This window comes from Lineus longissimus, chromosome 6 (assembly GCF_910592395.1).
Source record: "Lineus longissimus chromosome 6, tnLinLong1.2, whole genome shotgun sequence".
Taxonomy (NCBI): Eukaryota; Metazoa; Nemertea; class Pilidiophora; order Heteronemertea; family Lineidae; genus Lineus; species Lineus longissimus.
In genome coordinates, this window is record NC_088313.1 from 7,774,549 (window position 1) to 7,795,412 (window position 20,864).

At 43.7% G+C, this 20,864-nt stretch overlaps 3 protein-coding genes across 3 annotated transcripts; 1 reads left to right on the top strand and 2 right to left on the bottom strand.

Moving 5' to 3' along the window:
- Positions 1-1,126: 1,126 nt before the first annotated feature.
- LOC135489537 (uncharacterized protein K02A2.6-like) lies at positions 1,127-5,245 on the bottom strand. The gene has a single exon (XM_064774930.1). The coding sequence runs from the start codon at positions 5,243-5,245 to the stop codon at positions 1,127-1,129; it is 4,119 nt and encodes a 1,372-aa protein (XP_064631000.1).
- A 7,770-nt stretch (positions 5,246-13,015) lies between these two features.
- On the top strand, positions 13,016-16,681 carry LOC135489796 (uncharacterized). Its single transcript, XM_064775347.1, has one exon. It carries the CDS (start codon positions 13,028-13,030, stop codon positions 14,108-14,110), a length of 1,083 nt encoding a protein of 360 aa, XP_064631417.1. The 5' UTR covers positions 13,016-13,027; the 3' UTR covers positions 14,111-16,681.
- Positions 16,682-18,894: 2,213 nt separating this feature from the next.
- LOC135489539 (uncharacterized) lies at positions 18,895-20,817 on the bottom strand. Its single transcript, XM_064774937.1, has one exon. It carries the CDS (start codon positions 20,815-20,817, stop codon positions 18,895-18,897), a length of 1,923 nt encoding a protein of 640 aa, XP_064631007.1.
- Between the last annotated feature and the right edge of the window lie 47 nt (positions 20,818-20,864).

Sequence of the window (20,864 nt, forward strand, 5' to 3'; positions counted from 1 at the left end):
GCAGAAAATCAGACCAATATCTCACTTTCATGACAATGCATATTGACATCCCTAAACGACTATCTAAAGTCATTTCATCACCATTTACATATTTATGTATGACATGGTCTTTCATTGAAGTATGCCATGAAGCATATCAAATAACAATGAAATTTCAAGTAGAGTAAAATGCTGCAATGAGACTTCACCAAATATTAATCATTAAAGAAGGATCACATGTTTTATCGCCATGACAATGATCTTAGGTTAGTGATGTGCGATCAGCACCAATATTGTACGTACATAGTACCATAATAGTGATAACACTAGAGGGAAGGACTTTACAGAATGTACATTTTGTTTCTAACACGACTTTCAACCATATGTGACCCACACTGGCTAAAGGTTCCACTAGGATTAATGGAGAAAAGTAATCTACTCAGATTTAGCAAAAGGTAGACAATAGTGAAATAAATGGAAGAGACAGGGGCCACTGTGCTCACCAATCCATGTATAGCAGAAGAAATGGACATACTAAGTATGGTTCACTAAGTATACAGCGCAACATGCTAAAAGGCAACTAACGCTAGGTCACCTGAACCTAATTTATAATCAACGTACAGATGCTGAATAATAGTTTCAAAACACCAAATTAAAAGACTGTTTAGCATCTTCGCTAATCATAACTCAGGAAATCGAATGTAGCAACACATGAAACGAATGATTTTATTTCCGAGCTCTCACTACACAATGGCTGCCCACTCGGCATACTTCGTCTCGCTCATCGGTATACCACATCTCCTCCCCCTTAAGTTTCCGAACAGTCCAACTGGGAGGATTCCGCACCACAAGACAATATTTTAGTATATTAACCGCACATAACACCTTGCCAATAATTACTGCAAATTTGGTTGTGAAACACGGTAACTAAAACCTCTGAAAACAAAAAATCATCACAGAACCACTTACATGTAGGTTCCAAAACAACCACGTAAGCAAATATCTGTGCTATGATAGTGGGACGAAAATTTGCGGAGACAACATCGAACGAACTTAACTAACTCAGAATTGTAAACTTATGACCTGAACACAATGTCTTAACACAGTCTACTCTTAGGCAACAATATAATGCCTAGTGACAATCTGATTACAAATCTAAACGCTCTGGTGCTTTGCGAACACGTTGGGAACGACGGATTGGTTCCGGTGGTTGTGTCACCACTGGTGATAGCGGTGTAACACCCTTAGCACTTTCAACATTTCCACCTGAACTTTTGTCCTCCGCAACGGGTGGAGCACTGTCTTGCACCGGAGTGTTAAGTGAACTAGAAGTAACATTAGGAACCTCAGAAACTACAGGCACACTTGGCTGTGGAACAATATTAGCGTCACATTCAGCCCCAGTGGCTGATAGGCCTACAGTAGGAAGTTCAGGACCAATGTCAACTTGCTCCTGCACATAACGCTTGCGGATGTGATCAACATGTCTGCGAACCATGCGACCATCTACTAGTTCCACAACAAAGGATAGTGGTCCAGTCCTTTCAGTGATTACCCCCTTTAGCCAACAAGGACCACTACTGAAGTTGGTTACATAGACCTTATCACCCACTTCGAAATTGCGCTCCTTGGCATGAGTGTCATGGTACAGTTTCTGTTTACCCTGTTTCTCTCCAACAGTATCACGTACATCCGGATGTAGTAAATCCAGATGAGTTTTAATTTGACGGTTGAACATCATCTCCGCTGGTGTTCTACCAGTAGTAGCATGCGGAGTACTGCGGTATTTAAACAAGAATCGTGCCATTTTTGTCTCAATGGAGCCTGACACTAACTTATCGATACCTTCCTTGACAGATTGAACGGCTCTTTCCGCTAACCCGTTTGACGCTGGATGTTTAGGCGCAACTTTGATATGTTTCACCCCATTCCTACTCATGAAAGTCTGAAACACTTCACTAACAAAGTTAGTCCCGTTATCACTGACAATGGTATCTGGAATACCAAACATAGCAAATGTTGTACGCAGTTTCTCCACAGTCAGTTCAGCAGTACTTGAGTTCATGACATGTACCTCAATCCACTTAGTATACGCATCAACGATTATCAAGAGAATCTTTCCCTTATATGGCCCTGCATAGTCAATATGCAGACGGGACCATGGCCTGGAAGGATATTCCCATGGATGAAGTAATGCCTTAGCAGGTGCATGTCGCCTAACCTGACATGCTTCACAATGTTTCACTTTGTCTTCCAAGTCTTTATCCAAGCATGGCCACCAAACATAATGGCGAGCAAAGGTTTTCATGCGCACGATACCCGGATGTGCTTCATGAATCACTCCAAGTACTCGATTTCTGGCGGCTTTCGGGACTATAACACGTGCTCCCCAAAGAATACAGCCGCCCTCCACTGACAGTTCCAATTTCCTAGTGAAGTATGGACGAAGTTCCTCCTCCACTTTTTCCGGCCAACCAGCACTAACAAATCGACGCACCCGAGACAACACTGGATCGCGACCTGTGAGATACTTGATCAGCTCAACGTCAATCGGTGAAGTGTCCATAAACTCCAGAAGACAAATAGTTTCAGCAGGCAACGTCACTTCGATAGCAGAATCAGACAACGGCAATCTACTCATGGCATCAGCAGCACACATTTGTGAACCCGGTTTGTACTTTAAAACATACTGATACGCACCAAGAGTTAGAGCCCAACGTTGAATTCTCGCAGAAGCCAAAGGTGGAACAGGCTTGTTCTCACTAAGTAAAGATTCTAGCGGCTTATGGTCATTGTAAATAACAAACTCATGTCCGTATAAATAGGAATGAAACTTTTTCACCCCCCACACAATCGATAACGCTTCTTTCTCCAACTGAGAATAGTTACGCTCAGCAGACATGAGTGTCTTTGAAGCAAAACAAATGGGACGCTCGTCACCATTTTCAAAACGGTGAGAAATCACAGCTCCGATACCTTTTGGCGAGGCATCACATGACAGTACAATGTCTTTGGTCGGATCGTAGTGGACCAGGACCTGTGAAGACTGTAGTAAGTCCTTAGATTGCCTAAATGCTGACTCCTGCTCAGAACCCCAGTGAAAAGGCACATTTTTCACAAGCAGTTCATGCAGCGGAGCCAAAACCATCGATAAGTTCGGTAAGAACTTTGCATAATAGTTCAAACAACCTAAGTAAGACCGTAACTCCTTAACGTCCATCGGTGTTGGAGCTTGAGCTATTGCACGAACCTTCTCCTCGACCGGGTGGATACCCTCGGCATCAATCTTGTACCCAAGGTAAATGACGCTATCCGCCAGAAATTTGCATTTCTCCATGTTAAGCTTAATCCCTGCTTCATGGAGTCGGCGCAGCACCTCATCCAGAATTTCCAGATGCTCCTCATCAGATGCACCTGAAATTAGCACATCGTCCATCCTCGCAACGACGTAGGGGAGACCACTGAGAATGGAATCTATGATCCTTTGAAAAATGGCGGCAGCGGAACTAATCCCAAACGGTAGGCGGTTGTATTGAAACAATCCCTTTGAGGTATTTATTGTAGTGTACTTTTTCGACTCTTCCTCTAACTCAATCTGTAGGTACGCATTCTTAAGATCAAGCTTAGTAAACTTTTTGCCCCCAGCCAACTTAGCGTACAGGTCTTCGACCTTTGGCATTGGGTATTTCTCTACCCTCGCAGCTTTGTTCACCGTAAGTTTAAAGTCACCACAGATTCGGACAGTTTTCTTATCCGCTTTCATAACAGGAACAATGGGTGCCGCCCAGTCAGCAAATTTGACCGGAGTCAGTACATTCTCGGAAAGCAAACGATCAATCTCCGACTCAACTTTATCTGTAATCGCATAAGCTACACTACGCGGTTTAAAGAATTTTGGTTTAACATCAGGATCAATGTAAAACTTGCCCTTGACGCCCTTGACCTTGCCAAGCTGACCGTCTCCTATGTCAGGGTATTTACTTAGTACAGAATCCAAAGTAATCCTATGCACACCATCCTCCTGTTCTGAATCAGCACGGTACACTTGTTTCCAGTCTAGACGAATCACAGACAGCCAATCACGGCCTAGTAACGTTGGACCATCACCCCTAACGACTAGTAATGGTAAATCATAACATGTTCCTTGATATGAGACTTTCACATCAAGCCTACCTATAGCTGGCAGCGGTTCACCCATGTAAGTGCGCAACCTACACCTTGACGGTTTTAAACATGCAATGTTCCCAAACTCCTTGACAAATGTTTTCTCACTCATCAATGTAACAGCGGCTCCAGTGTCGATTTCCATCGACAACTGACGATCGTTAACGGTCATTTTCGTAACAAATGCGGACGCACTCCCTGTAGTTTTCATATGATACAAATCAAACAGTTCATATCCCTCATCTGCATGAGTTTCTGCAGAGTCCACCAGATGGACCCCCTTACCGGTCGGCTTTGGCTTAGCCGGAGGTGGTTTACCCTTTTTCTCAGTCAGGCAAACTTTTCGCAAATGTCCACGCTTTCCACAAAAATTGCATTCTGTGTTCTTATGTGCACATCGGTCCGCTTTATGTGACTTGTCACCACACCGGAAACAGTAAGTGGAACGACCTTGATACTTGGTATCAGTTTTACTATTAGCACTAGCGGCACTTCCACCGTGTTTGCGTTGACTTTGTTTCTTCACAAATTGTACAGAATTACCAGTACCACTACTAGATGCACTACTAGCTTTAGATAACTCTTTAGCATCTTTCGATGCCGTTTCTGTTGCCAGAGCAATTTCAACAGCTCTCGCAAATGACAAGTCTCGTTCAGTCAGTAGCTTCCTCTGTATCGACTCATTTTTAAGACCAACCACAAACTGGTCTCTCAGCCTTTCATGCAATGACCCTCCGAATGCACAGTGCGTGCTAAGGCGTTGTAACTCTGCCTGATACGATTTAATCGACTCGCCTTCTGCTTGTAATCGTTTCATGAAGCGAAACCTCTCCACTATCGCCAACGGCTTTGGACAGTAGTGTGCCTTCAGCGAGTTAACATTTTGGGCAAATGTTTTGTCCTTAGGGTTATCTGGGGCCACCAGAGAGCGTAAAACAGCATATGGTTTAGGGCCAATAAGAGTCAGCAACGCCGCAACCTTTTTCTCATTTGCCACAGCATTGGCATCAAAGAACAAATTCACCCGTTCCAAATACGTTTCAAAGTCCTCGGTTTCGTTATAAGGTCCAACTGACCCGATTAGGGCACTCGCAGCAGCCATCGTAAGCAGTACAGCAAGTACAGCAGCAGCACGTAGACGAACAGTGTCCTAGTAGAGTATGCACAGCATATACAGTCAGTAGCATGTATGTAGTACGCAGCAGCCCACCGGAGAAAACCGCCGGTCTATCTAACTTTCTAAACGTATTGCAGCACTTCAACTATTACCCAGCAGGGTCCCAAAGTCCTCGTCGCCAGTTTTAGCATCTTCGCTAATCATAACTCAGGAAATCGAATGTAGTAACACATGAAACGAATGATTTTATTTCCGAGCTCTCACTACACAATGGCTGCCCACTCGGCATACTTCGTCTCGCTCATCGGTATACCACAGACTGTATGAGCGACATTATCTGGATCCTTTAGCTAGAGTGACTCCCAAATACTAGTCATAAGAATCGGTCTCAAGAGCTACATAGTCACAGGTCAAGTCTTGGGGTAGAGAAAGTGTCGGAAAAGTGTTAGAGGCCTAAGCTGAGCAACAACACTTGGTTACAAGTAAAATACCGTTTCAGACCAGCATTACACAGCTACAGAGCTACATTGGTAGGGTTGTTTTACAAGATACAAGTTAGTCAATCAGCCAGGCCTATAACACTTTCCCAACACTTTATTTACCCCCAGACTTGACCTCACCCAAAAATACCAGAACCAACTCCTGTCATTCATGTACATGTAAAATCATATCAATCATTAATCGTATTTTAAGATGAAAGCATGTGTCTGTGAACAAGTAACCAGTCCATGGCAATCATAAGGCAGCAAGTTACCCCAGGCAAGCTGAGCGTAGTAACCGGACATAAGGCAACCTGTCCCATAACATACTTTCAACATTGATTAACTGGCAAAGGAAATAACTGATAGTATTGTAACCACCTAGTCTAGCCGGGCCCGAAACAACATATCAAGCTATAGTCCAAAGCCAGCCTTTAGATACTTCACTCACACTCACAAACAAAACACTAAGAAATCCAGTTGACACTGTACTGACCAACTATGACATCACTCTCTTATTATTATTGACAGTCAATACACATGAAGCATAATCAGCTTAGTCACTCCCAGCCTTTGCAATATTGACCTTCTTCATAAAGGCATCTGTTTTCCTCCTGTTCCACATGAAAATTAAAAACTGGATAAAGAAACAAAAGTGAGACTGCGACAGATGTATGCCAGTGTATTTGATACACTGAAGAAAGCTATTGAACTGTTCACAAATTTCTGTATTGTACCCAGTGAAAGTACTGAGTCGCCGAGATCTAAAATTCTTCCCACAGGTGTGGGTTATTCCGTGAAACACATCATGCCATATCCTTGTATGAATAAAAAAATCTGGTTCCCTGTTTAGGCTGTATTCGCTCAGGGAACATGCAAAATCATAAAAGACCTCCTGTGGAGGCTCTGGCATATATCTATAAATAGATGCAAAGGGGTCTTTCCTCCCCTCTGCACCCTGTATGACATGGAAACCGTAACAATGGCCATGGATGGGGCAAAACCAAAGAAAAAGATACGACCAGCCACCAACAGAAACTTTGCCAAAACTTTTATGACATCTTTCCTCCTCACATGGCAAATCATCATGGTTGCTAGATGCAGATTTTATTGCATATCTAGGCAGCTCCCTTAATATATTGCCATGTTGGGAGAAATAATATGCCACACCAGATTCTGGATTATAAGTGTTATCCTTAGGGGTTGGGGGTGAATACATATGATCATTGCGATAGATTTCCTGGATGAAATCAACAAGATATGAAATAAATGCATTAAATAGAACAGACTTGTGGTGAATTGAAGATATATACAAAGCATGGCCCAATTCAGGGCAAAATGTTCGAACAAACTTAGGGTCTAAATCTGGGGATGTGGCCAAGATTTCCCCAATAAACCTATGCGGAATGACAGTACTGACAGCAGCAACCTCTGAATTTAATAGAATAAGAACCTCTGCCCAAGCTTGCTTTAAATCAGCTGGTAGTACATCGGAAAGAAATGAGGTAAGGATATCCTTACAACCTGGAGCCTGGGGACAAACTGACAGGAGATTCTCATCCTCCAAGGCTCTATCGACATCAGAAATAATAACAGCATCTTTGCAAGATAAATAAATTTTGGCAGTGTTTTTGAGATGTTTACGAGCTTTTCTTACCAAAGCATCATCTGTGCCTGGACGATAAGGCAAAAAGACCCTGTCAAAACGTTTATGGTTCGACCACACCAAGAAAAAAACCATGAAACAAAAGTAGACTTATTCATGAACGGGGCGGATGCAGGTTGGATGGATTGATAAATACGAGACATGTCGTCGCAGAAAGAGGAAAAAGAAATTTTGGATGATAAAATGCGATTGAGAAAATCCCAGCCAACCTCATCACATGCTGCCACTTGCTTGGACCATAGAAATACGTTGTCGCTAGCACCACTGTATAAAACACGTTCCTCACATCTCTGAAGGCATTCTCGAAAGAACACTTTAGCTCTTATAGGACTCTGCAATAGAAGATGATTGTAAGACAAAATGCTTAAAGGCCGTGGTTTCCCCGGGCTCAAACTCCCATCTCAAACCAATTAGACCCAATTAGAGATAGGCCCGCCTCCACCAGCAGTGCCGATGGATGCAAGTGGACTGATGCTAATTGGGTTAGACATATTGAAGTGTCCAGCTGAGAGATATGTCTACATTTCCATGAACTGGCACATGTTGCTGTCTTGACCAATTAAGCCCCGACCTTATGATAATGTTCATTGGGTGAAAACTGAAGAAATGTTTGAGGTAGATTTGAGGGGCCAGATTTGAGTTCTTTGAAAAAAATAGTATTGAATCAAGCCTCCTACCATGTATCAGAAAGCAAAAGAAAAAGTTGTGTTATAAACATACTACTTTATTCCTTGGTACACAAGTCAAGAATTTATTGCCGTAATCACTGTGAAATCAAAATTTATATAAAATGAAACTCTGATTTGAAACTTCTATTTTACAATAGGTCCCAGTAGTCACAATGAGTGTCCCCATTATCATGTCTATTCCTTGTAAATACTGTCAACTACACGATTCCAAATGTTATCACGATATTTGTATGAACATGGCACATAGTTTTTTGTCTCTTTCCTCCTTTCGATTGCGGGTTGATCCTCCGCATGATGAAAGGTGGTACGGTAACGCCAGCCAGCATTTTCATTCCAGTGACAAACAGCTAAGTTGGATCGTAGCTTGTACTGTTTGTCACCAAATGAAATGCGTTTATCCTGGAATATGTTCATGACATTGTTGAACGATTCAACGAAGAATGTATCCCGAGCATGAATGTAATTCTGAGGATAAATGTAAACGCTTGATTTTCGAATGGCAGTTCGAAGAAGATCCTCTGCCTTTTTGCTGGATATCACAATCCTGGATGGCTCGTAGTTTGGGTCCTTTCTGCATCTCAACTCTGGAGAACAGGATCCATGTTCATTTTTATAATGGTCCGTTATATTTACAATCATATTGCGCAAAGTGTTTGGACATTGGTCACAATTTCTGATAGCCCAGTGCACATGGCTGGCTATGGCCTTGGGCTTATCACTGAGTTGGGTGTGCCAAGTCTTGTTGTGGTTTTTCTTGGCACCTGAGGATACCTTGTCCATGATTTTAGTCATGTTTTTTGCAGCATCCCAAGTGTCACTTTGATTTATAACTGTCCCTCTGTCCTTGACAAGTTTATTGACAGCTGCATTAAAATCATGGCAGTGAATGTTCACCTCCTGCCCTTCGTTGTCCTGAACTTGATCGAGGTACTCGTAGATTCGCTTTGTCCCAAGGGTTTCGTGCCGCTGAGTGCATTTTGTGACATGTTCGCAACGGAGGACCTTGTGAGTTCGGTTCCCCATCGCGACAACACTTGTGTCCTTGGCGTTTTTGCGCCATCCATGCCGAGCATCCGTTCCAATGTCTATGCTGTCTTCATTTTTAGCTCACCTCTTAGCAGAGGTGAGCTTATCCCATACCGTGGCGTCCGTCGTCCGTCGTCGTCGTCGTCGTCGTCGTCGTCGTCGTCGTCGTCGTCGTCGTCGTCGTCGTCGTCGTCGTCGTCGTCGTCGTCCGTCGTCGTCCGTCGTCCGTTAGCAGGGCACGTTTCGTAACTGTTAGAGCTATTGAGTTGAAACTTGGTACACATGTACCCTTATGTAATGACACCTTGGAGACCAAGTTTCGGTCCGATTCGTTTCATGGTTTGGCCACCAGGGGGCCAAACGTTAAAAGTGAAAATATGCAATATCTCCCTTAATAGTAGTCAGGAAATTTTGAAAAAAATATGGTAGGTACTTCTAGCAAAGGTGCATCATATATCCTCCGGGTTTTTGATTTGACCTCCTTTTCAACGTCACAGAGGTCAAATGGTGTAAATTGGCCGTTAGGATGTAACGATGGCACGTTTCTAAACTGCAATGACTATTGATACCAAATTTGGTACACATTTACCCCTTAGTCAGGTGATCTCAGGGACCGAAGTTTGGTCCAATATGATTCACCACTTGACCACCAGGGGGCAAAATCCAAAAACCTTAAAAATGTGATTATTCCTTAACTTCTTGCCCGATTGCCACCAATTTGATATCATGGGTACATCTAACCACCATACAGTATATGTCACACAGGTTTTTAATTTGACCTTCTTGTCAAGGTCACAGAGGTCAAATGGCGTAAATTCGCCGTCAGGCCGTAACTATGGCACGTTTCTTAACTGCAATGACTATTGATCACAAATTAAGTACACATGTACCCCTTGGTCAGGTGATCTCAGGTACCGAAGTTTGGTGCGATCTGATTTGCCGTTTGGCCTCCAGGGAGGGGGCAAAATCCTAAATTCTTCAAAATGCCATTATTCCTAGTAATGACTTCCCCGATTGTCACCAATTTTATATCATAGGTACATCTAATTCTAACAACCATTCAATGTGTCACCCGGGTCTTCTTTGATTTGACCTACTTTTCAAGGCCACAGAGGTCGAATGTACTGTAAATTGGCCATTTTGGGGAAATTGTAATTGCTTGGACCTACATCAAACCTAACACTACATGACACAATACCATGCTCTTTATCCATCTTTCCTCCACATGAGGTGAGCACAATGGCCCTGGCCATTTCATTCGTCATATGAGGCTACTTCCTCAAGTATAGCATTCATCGTGCTGGTTCGTTCCTCATCTTCTGAACTTGGGAAATAATAAGAGTTCAGAAAGTTGCCCCTTTTCGTTGCAGAAATTGCCCCAAATCCACAAGCATTTGAAAACCTTCGGTACATAACTGGCAGTAATCCAGATGAATAGTAACCATTGGCTATCCCTTGGTTGACGAGCAGTTCTGAGTTGGGCAGATAAGATGACGAAACCCATTTGTAAACATGGTGTCCATGTCGTCTTTTGCAACGCACTGCGTGTCCCATGTAATCCGTCCGGATTATCGATAGCTTGGAATCACACAGGCGACCATGTCTTTCGGCGATTTCAATTGACTTCTGAAGGGCATACTTGCTCACCACGTATAGCTCTTGGTTGACGTCCTGTTTCGCTGTGAAAGAATACGATGGGATATTCTTGGTCTTGTCCTCCTCCAGGTGATGAATAATCCAATAGTTGAGAACGTTTTCCATTATCATTGCATTATTTACCGGACGCTTAGTTTCATTTGCAAGAAAATTTCGTACCCTGTGCATCATCCCGAGAATTGATTTCTTAGTATCACTATCTCCTTGAATTTTTATTTTGAATCGTTTTGGTCGTTCAGTAGTCATCATGGACGTATGTATTGAAGTGTAATAATGGTAGTGTAGTGGCTTCGAAGCTTTCACAAGGAATGACTTGGAATTTGGGTTGTCATGGATCAGTACTAAAATAGGGTGAACAGATGTCAAAAGTATTATATCGTAAGTACCTAGCCGGTTACCAGGCGCAGAACTTGCTAAAGATGCCATCCTCAAGAGTTACCATGGGCCCAGTGATGAACTGTGTGACAAGCTATCTCTCATCCTGTAGATCTCAGTATTCACCAAACTCAGCAAAAAGATGGACACTCATGATCAGTCAGGGACAGAAACTGGAGATTCTCGTCCAGCAAGTCTAAATGGTGAAAGTGAAAATGACAACCTCGAGGAAACTAAGCGTGTCTTTGCAATTCTTGTTACCCCAGAGGAGGAGGAAATTATTCGTGGCTTCATGCAATTTCATGGCATGGATATAGATATAGCCCCAGCCATGCCAGCGCCGCATGAAGAACAGGATACGGCTCCTTGTGACAATGACGATTATTTCAGTATTGATCAAGATCCTAACGAAGCTGAATGTTGCCATTGTTTCTGCCGCCCTTGTATCACAAACGAAAGATACAGACAAATGTGGTGGGAGACAGATTTGCATCAGCCAGATGAATTAAATTCTGGGAGGAGAAAGGCTAACTACCGTCGATTCTGGACTATGATGTACCATCGCCAAGTTTGGGATCACCCGAAATATGTAGAAAAAAAGGCTTTAGAACTGCAGAGACGACCTGGAAAAAAAAGACTGGTCTATCACCGGAGGGACATTATGCCAAATTGTGTGATAGATTTGGTGCGTGGGTGGTTCCCAAATCCAGAGAAAGTGCCTTATATGGGACATAAGTGGGAATAAAGACAAAGAAGACTATTATATTTGTGAGCTCAACTTCATTGGAATACCTTGAATAAAGACTTTGTGAACAGCAAAGACTTCATGAACTGCAAATTGGATTACCTCAAGGATTATCTCAAGGATTAAAATTTATTGATAAATCTGCAAGATAGATCGTTCAGGAGCCCTGGACTATAGAAGGAACTATTCTCAACACCTTCTCTTTGAATTAAATGTCAATCCTGTGTACTTGCAAGAAGAAACAACTGTTTTTCAACTGATTTTGTTGTTCTTCTATGATATTTCTGCTTTGCCAAGTTATTGCTCTGAGGTATTCCCCCAGAAGTAATTCCTGGCTGAACTCTGGCTGAATTCATTCCCCCTAATTGGCATTGACATGATCTAAGTGCCATGCTGTGTTTATCTAGAACCTGATACCTAAAGCTGCGTTCACACTGAATACGTATTGAATGCGCATTCCGGAATACGTGCCCCGGAATACGAATCAATGTTAATTCGCATTAATTGGGGTGTTCACACACAACATGCCAATGCGCATTAACCGGTATCGCCGCCTATTGGCCATTAGGAGAACGAATCGACTCTCCTGATCAGGAGGCGCAAATGTCACTGCTACAACAGCAACATGGAGATGGATGTCCAACATGTCCAACAAGATGAGGAACAGCAACGCCGGCAGATACATTTTATGATAGCTGCTGCTGCAAACATGATGAGAAGGATAGGCCTGAATCGATTGCGCCGGATGGCACGTTTACGGGCCTTCCGAGCCCGTCAGCTAGAAGAAAGACGCCTGAGGAGAAATCTACTGTTAATGATTTTGGATGCTTTCGTTTTGAGACTTCAGAATGCCCATCAGCCTCAGGTATGTTTTGCGCGTGGTCTACAACATCACACTTCAAGAATAGAGGACTTAACTGCGGAATCCCCACCAATTCCCGAAAAAAGATCGTAAAGGCTGACTTCAGGGTCTACTAGTCATGGTTTTTGCAGCTCTTTGTCATGCCTGTAGTAGGCCTGCTATAGCATGTATAGTAGGGTATGTCGAGAAGTTTTCAGCTTGTGCATGCAGGAGAGCCCTACTTAAACATTTTTGTTAACTGGTGTTCCTTTTTATTGCAGGTGCGACGCATGTGGACAAAAGAAAGATCCAGAACCTGGTCAGACAGGGTTTTTCGTGGGAATATGTGGCTAGATGAGGATTGGATTGAAAACTTGCGAATGTCCCGTGCAACTTTCGTGTACGTATGTGACCGACTTCGTCCTTACATTGAACGACAGGATACACGGATGCGAATGGCTGTGCCAGTGGAGGACAGGGTTGCGTTGACACTGTGGAAACTCGCTACCCCAGGGGAATTCAGGACTTTGAACCAGTTGTTTGGGCTTGGCCGATCCACCATTTGCACGATTGTCCACGACACTTGCCAGGCCATATGTGAGGTTCTTCTTGCCAGTTACTTAAAATTTCCCTCAGGGGACAGGTTGACGGAAGTAGTGAATGGCTATGAGGATGTTTGGGGTGTTCCTCAGTGTGCTGGATGTATAGATGGGATGCATGTACCTATAAAAGCGCCAACAGAACATCCAGCTGACTACTACAACAGGAAGCAATTCCATTCTATAGTGTTGCAAGGAACTTGTGACTACAAGTACTGTTTCACAGACATCTTCTTTGGGTTTGCTGGGCGTGCACATGACGCACGAATACTGGCCAATTCAACACTGTACGAACTTGGTTCCAGTGGTAATTTGTTACCTGACCGGCCTAGACTACTAGGAGGTGAAAATATCCCACTTTTCGTAATTGGTGACCCAGCGTATCCCTTGTTACCTTGGATAATGAAGCCTTTTGGGAACAGAGGACGGTTAAATGCCCAGCAGAACCGACTAAATTATAGACTGAGTCGGGCAAGGATGACCATTGAAAATACATTTGGGAGGCTTAAAGGAAGATGGAGATGTCTGATGAAGAAGAACGAGTACACGTTGGAAACTATCCACAATGTTGTAGTTGCATGTTGTATTTTGCACAACATTTGTCAAGTGCACAAGGAGCCATATCGACGACAGTGGCGTGATGAAGTCAGGCGGATAGAGGGTGAAGATCCACTCAGGATGGTTCAGCAAGTAGTCCATCCCCCTAACGCTGATGCGCTTGCAGTACATGCAAATAATGTCCGAAATGCTCTCATGCGTTACTTCAATCATTGACTGTAGAACAGTGACATGGTCATAACAGAAACATTGATGCACATCATTGACACAAGACATTTTATTACATAACATTTTAATGATCAGCAGTGATTCATAAGCGTATGAATAAAGTACAAAAATATTGTGAAATTCAATTTAGTTTTTTTTCTAATTATGGAACTACAACTTTAAATCTACATATTGCCCCCCAGCTTGACCAACAATACACAACAGTGGTGGGGATCACTGGAATGTCATAATTTTGAAGACTAGTTAAGAATTGCACTAAATTCTGGCATGCCCTCCCAAAATGGCTAGAGTTTGACCTGACTTGACTTTCACTCATTATTATTCAGTACATCAAAGCTGGACCTGAGTGTTTCGAACAAGCCTCTGCGTTCCTCGTTTTCTGCAACAAGGGGTTGCATCGGTAATAGTGGTCGCTGAGGCAGCTGTCCCAACAAATTTGGCATCTGTGGCTGCATGTTTGGGGGTGACAGAGGGACAGGTCGAATTGGCATCTGCATTGCTGGACCAGCTGTTGGACCTGAAACAAAAGCGTTGTACAATATAAATGAGCTTTGTTGCAGATGCATGAGGGCAACCAAGGAAATTCCATCCTCACTACATGTATATTTCAAATCAACCATGCACCTTAATATCAATAGCCCATGATTTCAGCCTCGGAGTGACAATTGGATGGTATAAGGATGTACCTGTGCCATAGCCAGGCATGACCGGTTGTGAGAAACTGCTCATCATCAGCCTCATCATCTCCATCTGTTGCTTAAATTCGTTGGCCCGCATCTCCCTCTCCATGGCAACTTGTCTTTCCATTTGACGATCTTGATACTCATAAAAGCGATCGTCAGTCTTCTGGACTACGTTGCTTATGGCATCAATCATGGTTGTGTCCTCTGACTTCCGCTTCCGTTTGGTCTTGGGCGGCTGAAAATCTGAAGAATTTTAACATGGTTTAGCTTGATGCAATTTAGATCACTGCAAGGCTGATCTCGGCTAACAATTCATAGCAAAAAGGCTGGGGGGGGGCTACCTGTTAGTTCAGTCAGCATTCTGATAATACATTTCTGGGTGGGTCAGTTATTCTCAAGATTTGATTGACATCCTACTTAAGATTGGCTGAACCTGAGTAGTCAGGCAAGAGAAATTCTTCTTTTTTTTAATGTCTTGGCTTATTTTCAGGAGAGAAGGCAAACCTTTCATCACAGTGTCATATTCAATTAATTTTGTTTAAAATATTTACCATTGAGGATGGTCTTCTTCTCAGTCTTGTCATCGTCTCTCTTCACTACCGGTACCCCTGGTTTGGCTTTGTTCCGCTTGTCTTCCCCTGCTTCGGTCTGTTTGACAGTGACTCTGGTCTTTCCTGGGCCTGTAAAGACCGGGATGTAGACAATAAAACTGCTGATCCTGGCACTAGCAATATGTAAATTGGTTCTGCTCTAAAGTTGGTAGTTTTGACAGTAGGCCTACAGCACTGATCAGTGTATGTAAGAAATCCTACTGTCACTAGTAACATGTAGCCTACCAAAGTGTCATTACATGTAATTTCTTGTACATGAATTAGAATTTAACTGAAAGTTGGCGGACTTCCAATTCAATAATCTTACACAGCGGTACCGGTATAGGGATCCATCCGTCCATGGTGTCCAAAGGTGAGTATGTCTATGACAAGATGACAAGCCTTAGATCAACACTTTACTTACGATTTTCTTTTGGCCTAGTGTTCGGCGTGTTAATCTGGGGTGTCGGCGGGGGTGGAGTTAAAGTCAAAGGGCGTATCCCATCCAGTGCATCATTCTCCTCGCCCGGGTCAGTGATGGCACCGTCGTCTTGGTCAAGTTGGCCTAAGTCGATGCTATCTTCATCGCTCTCATCCATCCATCGCCTAGTCACAGGTGGGGAAGCGTTGCCGGCGCCCTCATCAATCCTTCGCCTAGGCAAAGGGGTGTGCCTACCGGTTCCAGCAGCCATGGCAGCAGTGTCGATAACACGCGCAGGGTCTGTGATGGGCCTGTTCCCCAAAATTTGGTCCATCATGTCATAAACCCTATTCAACAAACGCGTGTGCCCTGACTTGCCATTTATCTTCTTGTCTCTGTAATAATCAGTTCTCAGAGCTTTCATTTTAGTACGACACTGCTCTGCAGTGCGGTCGTACCCCTGAAGATTCAGAAGTTCAGCCACTCGTTGGTATATGGGGAGGTTTCGATGAACTACCCCGAGTTGGGCCTCAATATCCTCCTCAAGCCAAATGGAGATTAGCTCATCCACCTCGGCATGAGCCCACACAGCCCCTCTATTCGCCATTGAAGAGAAAAAGCTGACAAACGGAAGAAATCTGACACTACATGCACTATTGACAACGAAATGACAGATCATGCGTTCTCCATGTGCTAGAACGGAAATAACATAATGCGCATGGGCACAGGAGGGCAGCCTTGTTAATGCGCATTGAGTTGTTCACACCGAATGCGTATCGGGCGATCCGAATTCTGATGCGAATTCAATACGGTGCTGGAACCGTTTTCGATAAACCGATTTGGCATCATTCCAAAACGATTTCAGTCTGAACAGTTAATACAAATTCAGGTTTTAATTCGTATTCAATTCGTATTAAAACGCTAGTGTGAACACATCTTAAGAAGTGTTCCGACTTCCTCACCACCATCGACTGCAAATGACTGTAGCTCCACCCCCTTTTCTGTCAGTCATATTCAAAATACGACAGTTATAAAAGTGAAAATTGCTTATATCACATGATTGGGTGGATCTTGATCATTAGGCTTTGGTATGCTGGGAGGGGGTATGTTCATGAAGGTGAGTGACAAGTTTCAGGTCATGTTGTGAAGTTTAGGAAGAGATAATTGGAATATTGTCTTTCAAACCGTTTGAGGTCTGGGTTAACTGGTGACCTAGATGTGATTGCGAGGGTGACAGCTGATCCACTATTTATACCCGATGCACGGCCTTTAACATGTTGTTAACCACCATACACACTGTGGCGGCGATGCACTTCTCAGCTTAGGATCATCCATGTAAGAGACAGTCACATCCATGAACAGAAGACGAACGACGTGTCTAAAGATCCTTCTCTTTAGTTTAATAGCATATCACCGTGTAGTTTTGTCAAGTACAGCAGATTCACAGTTACAGGTACATCTTTCGACTGACTACATCAGGTTCACGTAAAAACTGAAAATACAAAATGGGAAGGACTCCTTAGTCTTTTTAGCAAATAACCAAGAACATCGGAGATGCCAGACAAGATATAGATGTACAATGTAAGTGTACATGAGCGTGAAGACAGGTTGTGACAACCCAGCGTCCCAGGTTGTGACAATGTCTCCACCAAAAACTTCACCCCAAAGTAAGCCAAATTATCCCCAAAATCCCAGGACATCAGCTTAATTTGTCTAACATCTCCACAATGAATATATAAAGGCTACAAAGTCCAGCTAGCAGGACACAAGAATTAGACAACTGGAAGACACCACCACAAGGTGCTGCCACCTGAGAACACTCAACGGTGCTAAGGAGAAAGTCTTCACTCCAATATGCAAAGACAAATAACTCTGTCAGACTAGCTTTTAAATGGGCTACAAAGGGACACAATGTCCTCTCTAAAACGCTGATATGAAAAACATTGCACGTGGCCACGATTTTGATACTACAATGCCTTGACATTGGGCGTGGTAGATAGGTACATGTGTCTTAACCTTTTACAAGACGTCTGCTGTCGTTGGACACAGTTTTACAGCACTGATCTAATTATTTTGGGCAAATTATGCCACTTGATGTTGCTATACATATTCATCTTGACATACCTCTGTTTTAGGCTACTCTTTTCTGAACAATTAGCCTTAAATTTGACTTCTTCTACATCGGCAAAAACCGCAAGGTTTTGTACCGGGAAAACACAATGGCGGAAAGCGCACGGGCTAATATAGGTTGCGCTGACATCAACAATAATTAAAGGCAATATGTCGCGATGTGGCTCTCCAACATTACTTAAAGGCGATATGCCGTAACATGGCTCTCCTAAATTGTCCTATCAATTTACACTACTGAAGTGTCCTCATAATAACAACGAAAATATCTCACAAAGACGAGGGGTTAATGTCCTTTAACCCTTGGCTGAAATGTCACACTATCAAAAATAGTGAAAACCTCGGAATGTTAAATTGTCACAAATGCAGACAATTCAACCCAAAAAACACTTCGGCAAGCTTGAGCAAGTCGTACTTCAAAATGAACCTACCAAACTTAGCATAGAATATACCCAATGCCAAACCTGGCGCTCTGAATCCCCATGACCATGACGATACAGTATGCGACTTGCACAAGACTACCCATGCAAAAATGGAGGAAATCACTTGAGCTATTCCTTGAAAGAAACAATATCTGCTCCTGTTTTCCAGTTCCACCATAGAATACACATTCCAACATATGAATTTCAAACTGAACGTATCCACAGAACTTAGAGTAGCTTGAAAAACCCACACTAAAGGGCTAAATGAACTTGTCCACCTTTGAATCAGCCTGCATCAGTCAATCTGGAAAGAGCCCAATTTTAACACAATGCGCTTTAGAAGAAAAAACACAAAAACCAAAATGCTGGGTTAACAACCAGCTTGATGACCAAAACAACACCAAATGTTTTGTACGGGCTACTCGTCCAAATTCACCACTACAAGCATCCCAAAGATAGGATTTCACAGTCGCGACAGTATAGCACAATCCCAGGCTTCTCCGTTCGGGAATCTCGGGTCTGTCAATTATCAGTCCCAATTGTCCGTATTATCCTCAACAACAGATGGCGTAGCTGGTTTCAGCAGCAAGATCAACTTGTGAACAGGGCGATCCAAAACTGACTGTCCAGCCTGTATGCGTGCCTTCCTAACGAGTCCGTCCTTCCAAGGAAACGTCTCCAATACTCTCCCCATTTGCCAGTTACACCTTGCGACTCCGTCATCGATAACCAACACGATGTCACCTATGGCCAGGCTTGGCCACGACTTGGTCCATTTTCTCCTTTCCTGTAGTGTTGGCAAGAATTCCTTCCGCCAGCGAGACCAAAACTCGTTTGCTAGATATTGTACACGCCTCCATTGGCGACGGCAGTAGATGTCGTTTCGTTGAAAGTTGCCTGGCGGCGGCATGATGACCCTTGTCTTCATTGTAAGCAGCTGGCTGGGACTTAATGGCTCCGGTGTGTCAGGCGAGTTGGTATCTACACACGTCAATGGGCGACTGTTTACGATGTCTTCAGCCTCAACCATCAATGTTCGCAGCATTTCGTCATCCAATTGGTCTCCGTGAGTAACAAGTAGTGCAGACAGCGCGTTTCTAGCTGATCGGATCATCCTCTCCCATACCCCACCCATATGACTAGAATGGGGTACGTTCATCTCGAACTTAATCCAATCACATCCATCTAAGAGTAAGCGTCTCCTCACCCCGTCTTCATCCATTTCTGCCAGAGCTGCAGCCAACTCACTTTTGGCGCCGACAAAATTCATTCCTTGGTCCGATCTCCAAAGCCTTACGGGGCCACGGCGACACACGAATCTACGATATGCATTTAGGAAGGAATCCGTACTCGGCGAGTTAGCTGTCTCGATATGTATGGCTCTCGAGCTCAGACAGGTTAACAAGACTCCATATCTCTTTGGATCACTCCGGCCCTGACGAACAAGGAAGGGGCCAAAATAATCGACTGCGGCGTAAGTAAATGGTGGAGCTTCTTTCATGCGATCTTCAGGAAAATCGGCCATCTTCTGACCCAAGGGGGGTCCTCTCAGCTTACGACAGATGACACATTTACTCAGACAGGACGTGATGCTGGATCTTACAGATGTTATCCAATATCCTTGGACTCGGATCTCATTCAGAGTCATGTTGCGACCTCCATGACCGGTCCTTTTGTGGAAATGCCGGACTATTACCCTGGTGATGTGACTGTCTTTAGGCAGCAGGACTGGATGTTTGACTCCCCTCGGAACGTTAGCTCTTCTGATCCGTCCACCGACTCTGATGATGTCATTTTCATCCAGATAAGGGTCAAGTCTGTACAAGCTGCTGCTTTTCTTCAGAACTAAGTCTCGCCTCCTGCAACTGTCTCGGTTTGTGGACCCCTTCTGGTCAGCATTGTCGTCTACAGCCTTAATTCCTCGAAGAATGGGCATTTCTTCAGAGTAAGCCTCAGCTTGGACTGTCTTAAGGATCAACATCTCAGCTTGAGAGATTTCTTCAGCTGTCACTGGCTTGTATGTAGAAAACCTTGCTGTCCGATTAAGCAACCTCTCCTTGAACTTCAGGCAGACAGCGACAGCTCTTTTAGCCTTGTACCAACTTGAGAATCGCTGCAATCTTGGGAGTAGACCTATGTCAGCTTCAATTACAGCTCCAGTTGCCAGGGTTGTCATCTTCTTGATCTCTGGATCCCCTTCACCAAGGTTGTCAATCTTGCAAGGACTGAGTGGCTTCAAAGTGGAAAGGAAGGCTGGCCCTTTCCACCACAGCTGGCTGTCGATCAACTCTCTGGCGTTTGCTCCTCGAGATGTGAGGTCGGCTGGGTTGTTGTCGGTTGCGATGTGCCTCCATTGCTCCACAGCTGTATTGTCCCTGATCTTCTGTTCTCGATTTGCTACATATATATGAAAGCGCTTGGCGTCATTTGCGATGTATCCCAAGACAACCATACTATCAGTCCAAAATACTTCTGTAAGGTCTTCATATTGCTAATTTT

Bases quoted from the DNA above. Each gene is read 5' to 3' on its own strand.
- LOC135489537 (XM_064774930.1), bottom strand. From the start codon at position 5,245: ATGGCTGCTGCGAGTGCCCTAATCGGGTCAGTTGGACCTTATAACGAA.
- LOC135489796 (XM_064775347.1), top strand. From the start codon at position 13,028: ATGTGGACAAAAGAAAGATCCAGAACCTGGTCAGACAGGGTTTTTCGT.
- LOC135489539 (XM_064774937.1), bottom strand. From the start codon at position 20,817: ATGGTTGTCTTGGGATACATCGCAAATGACGCCAAGCGCTTTCATATA.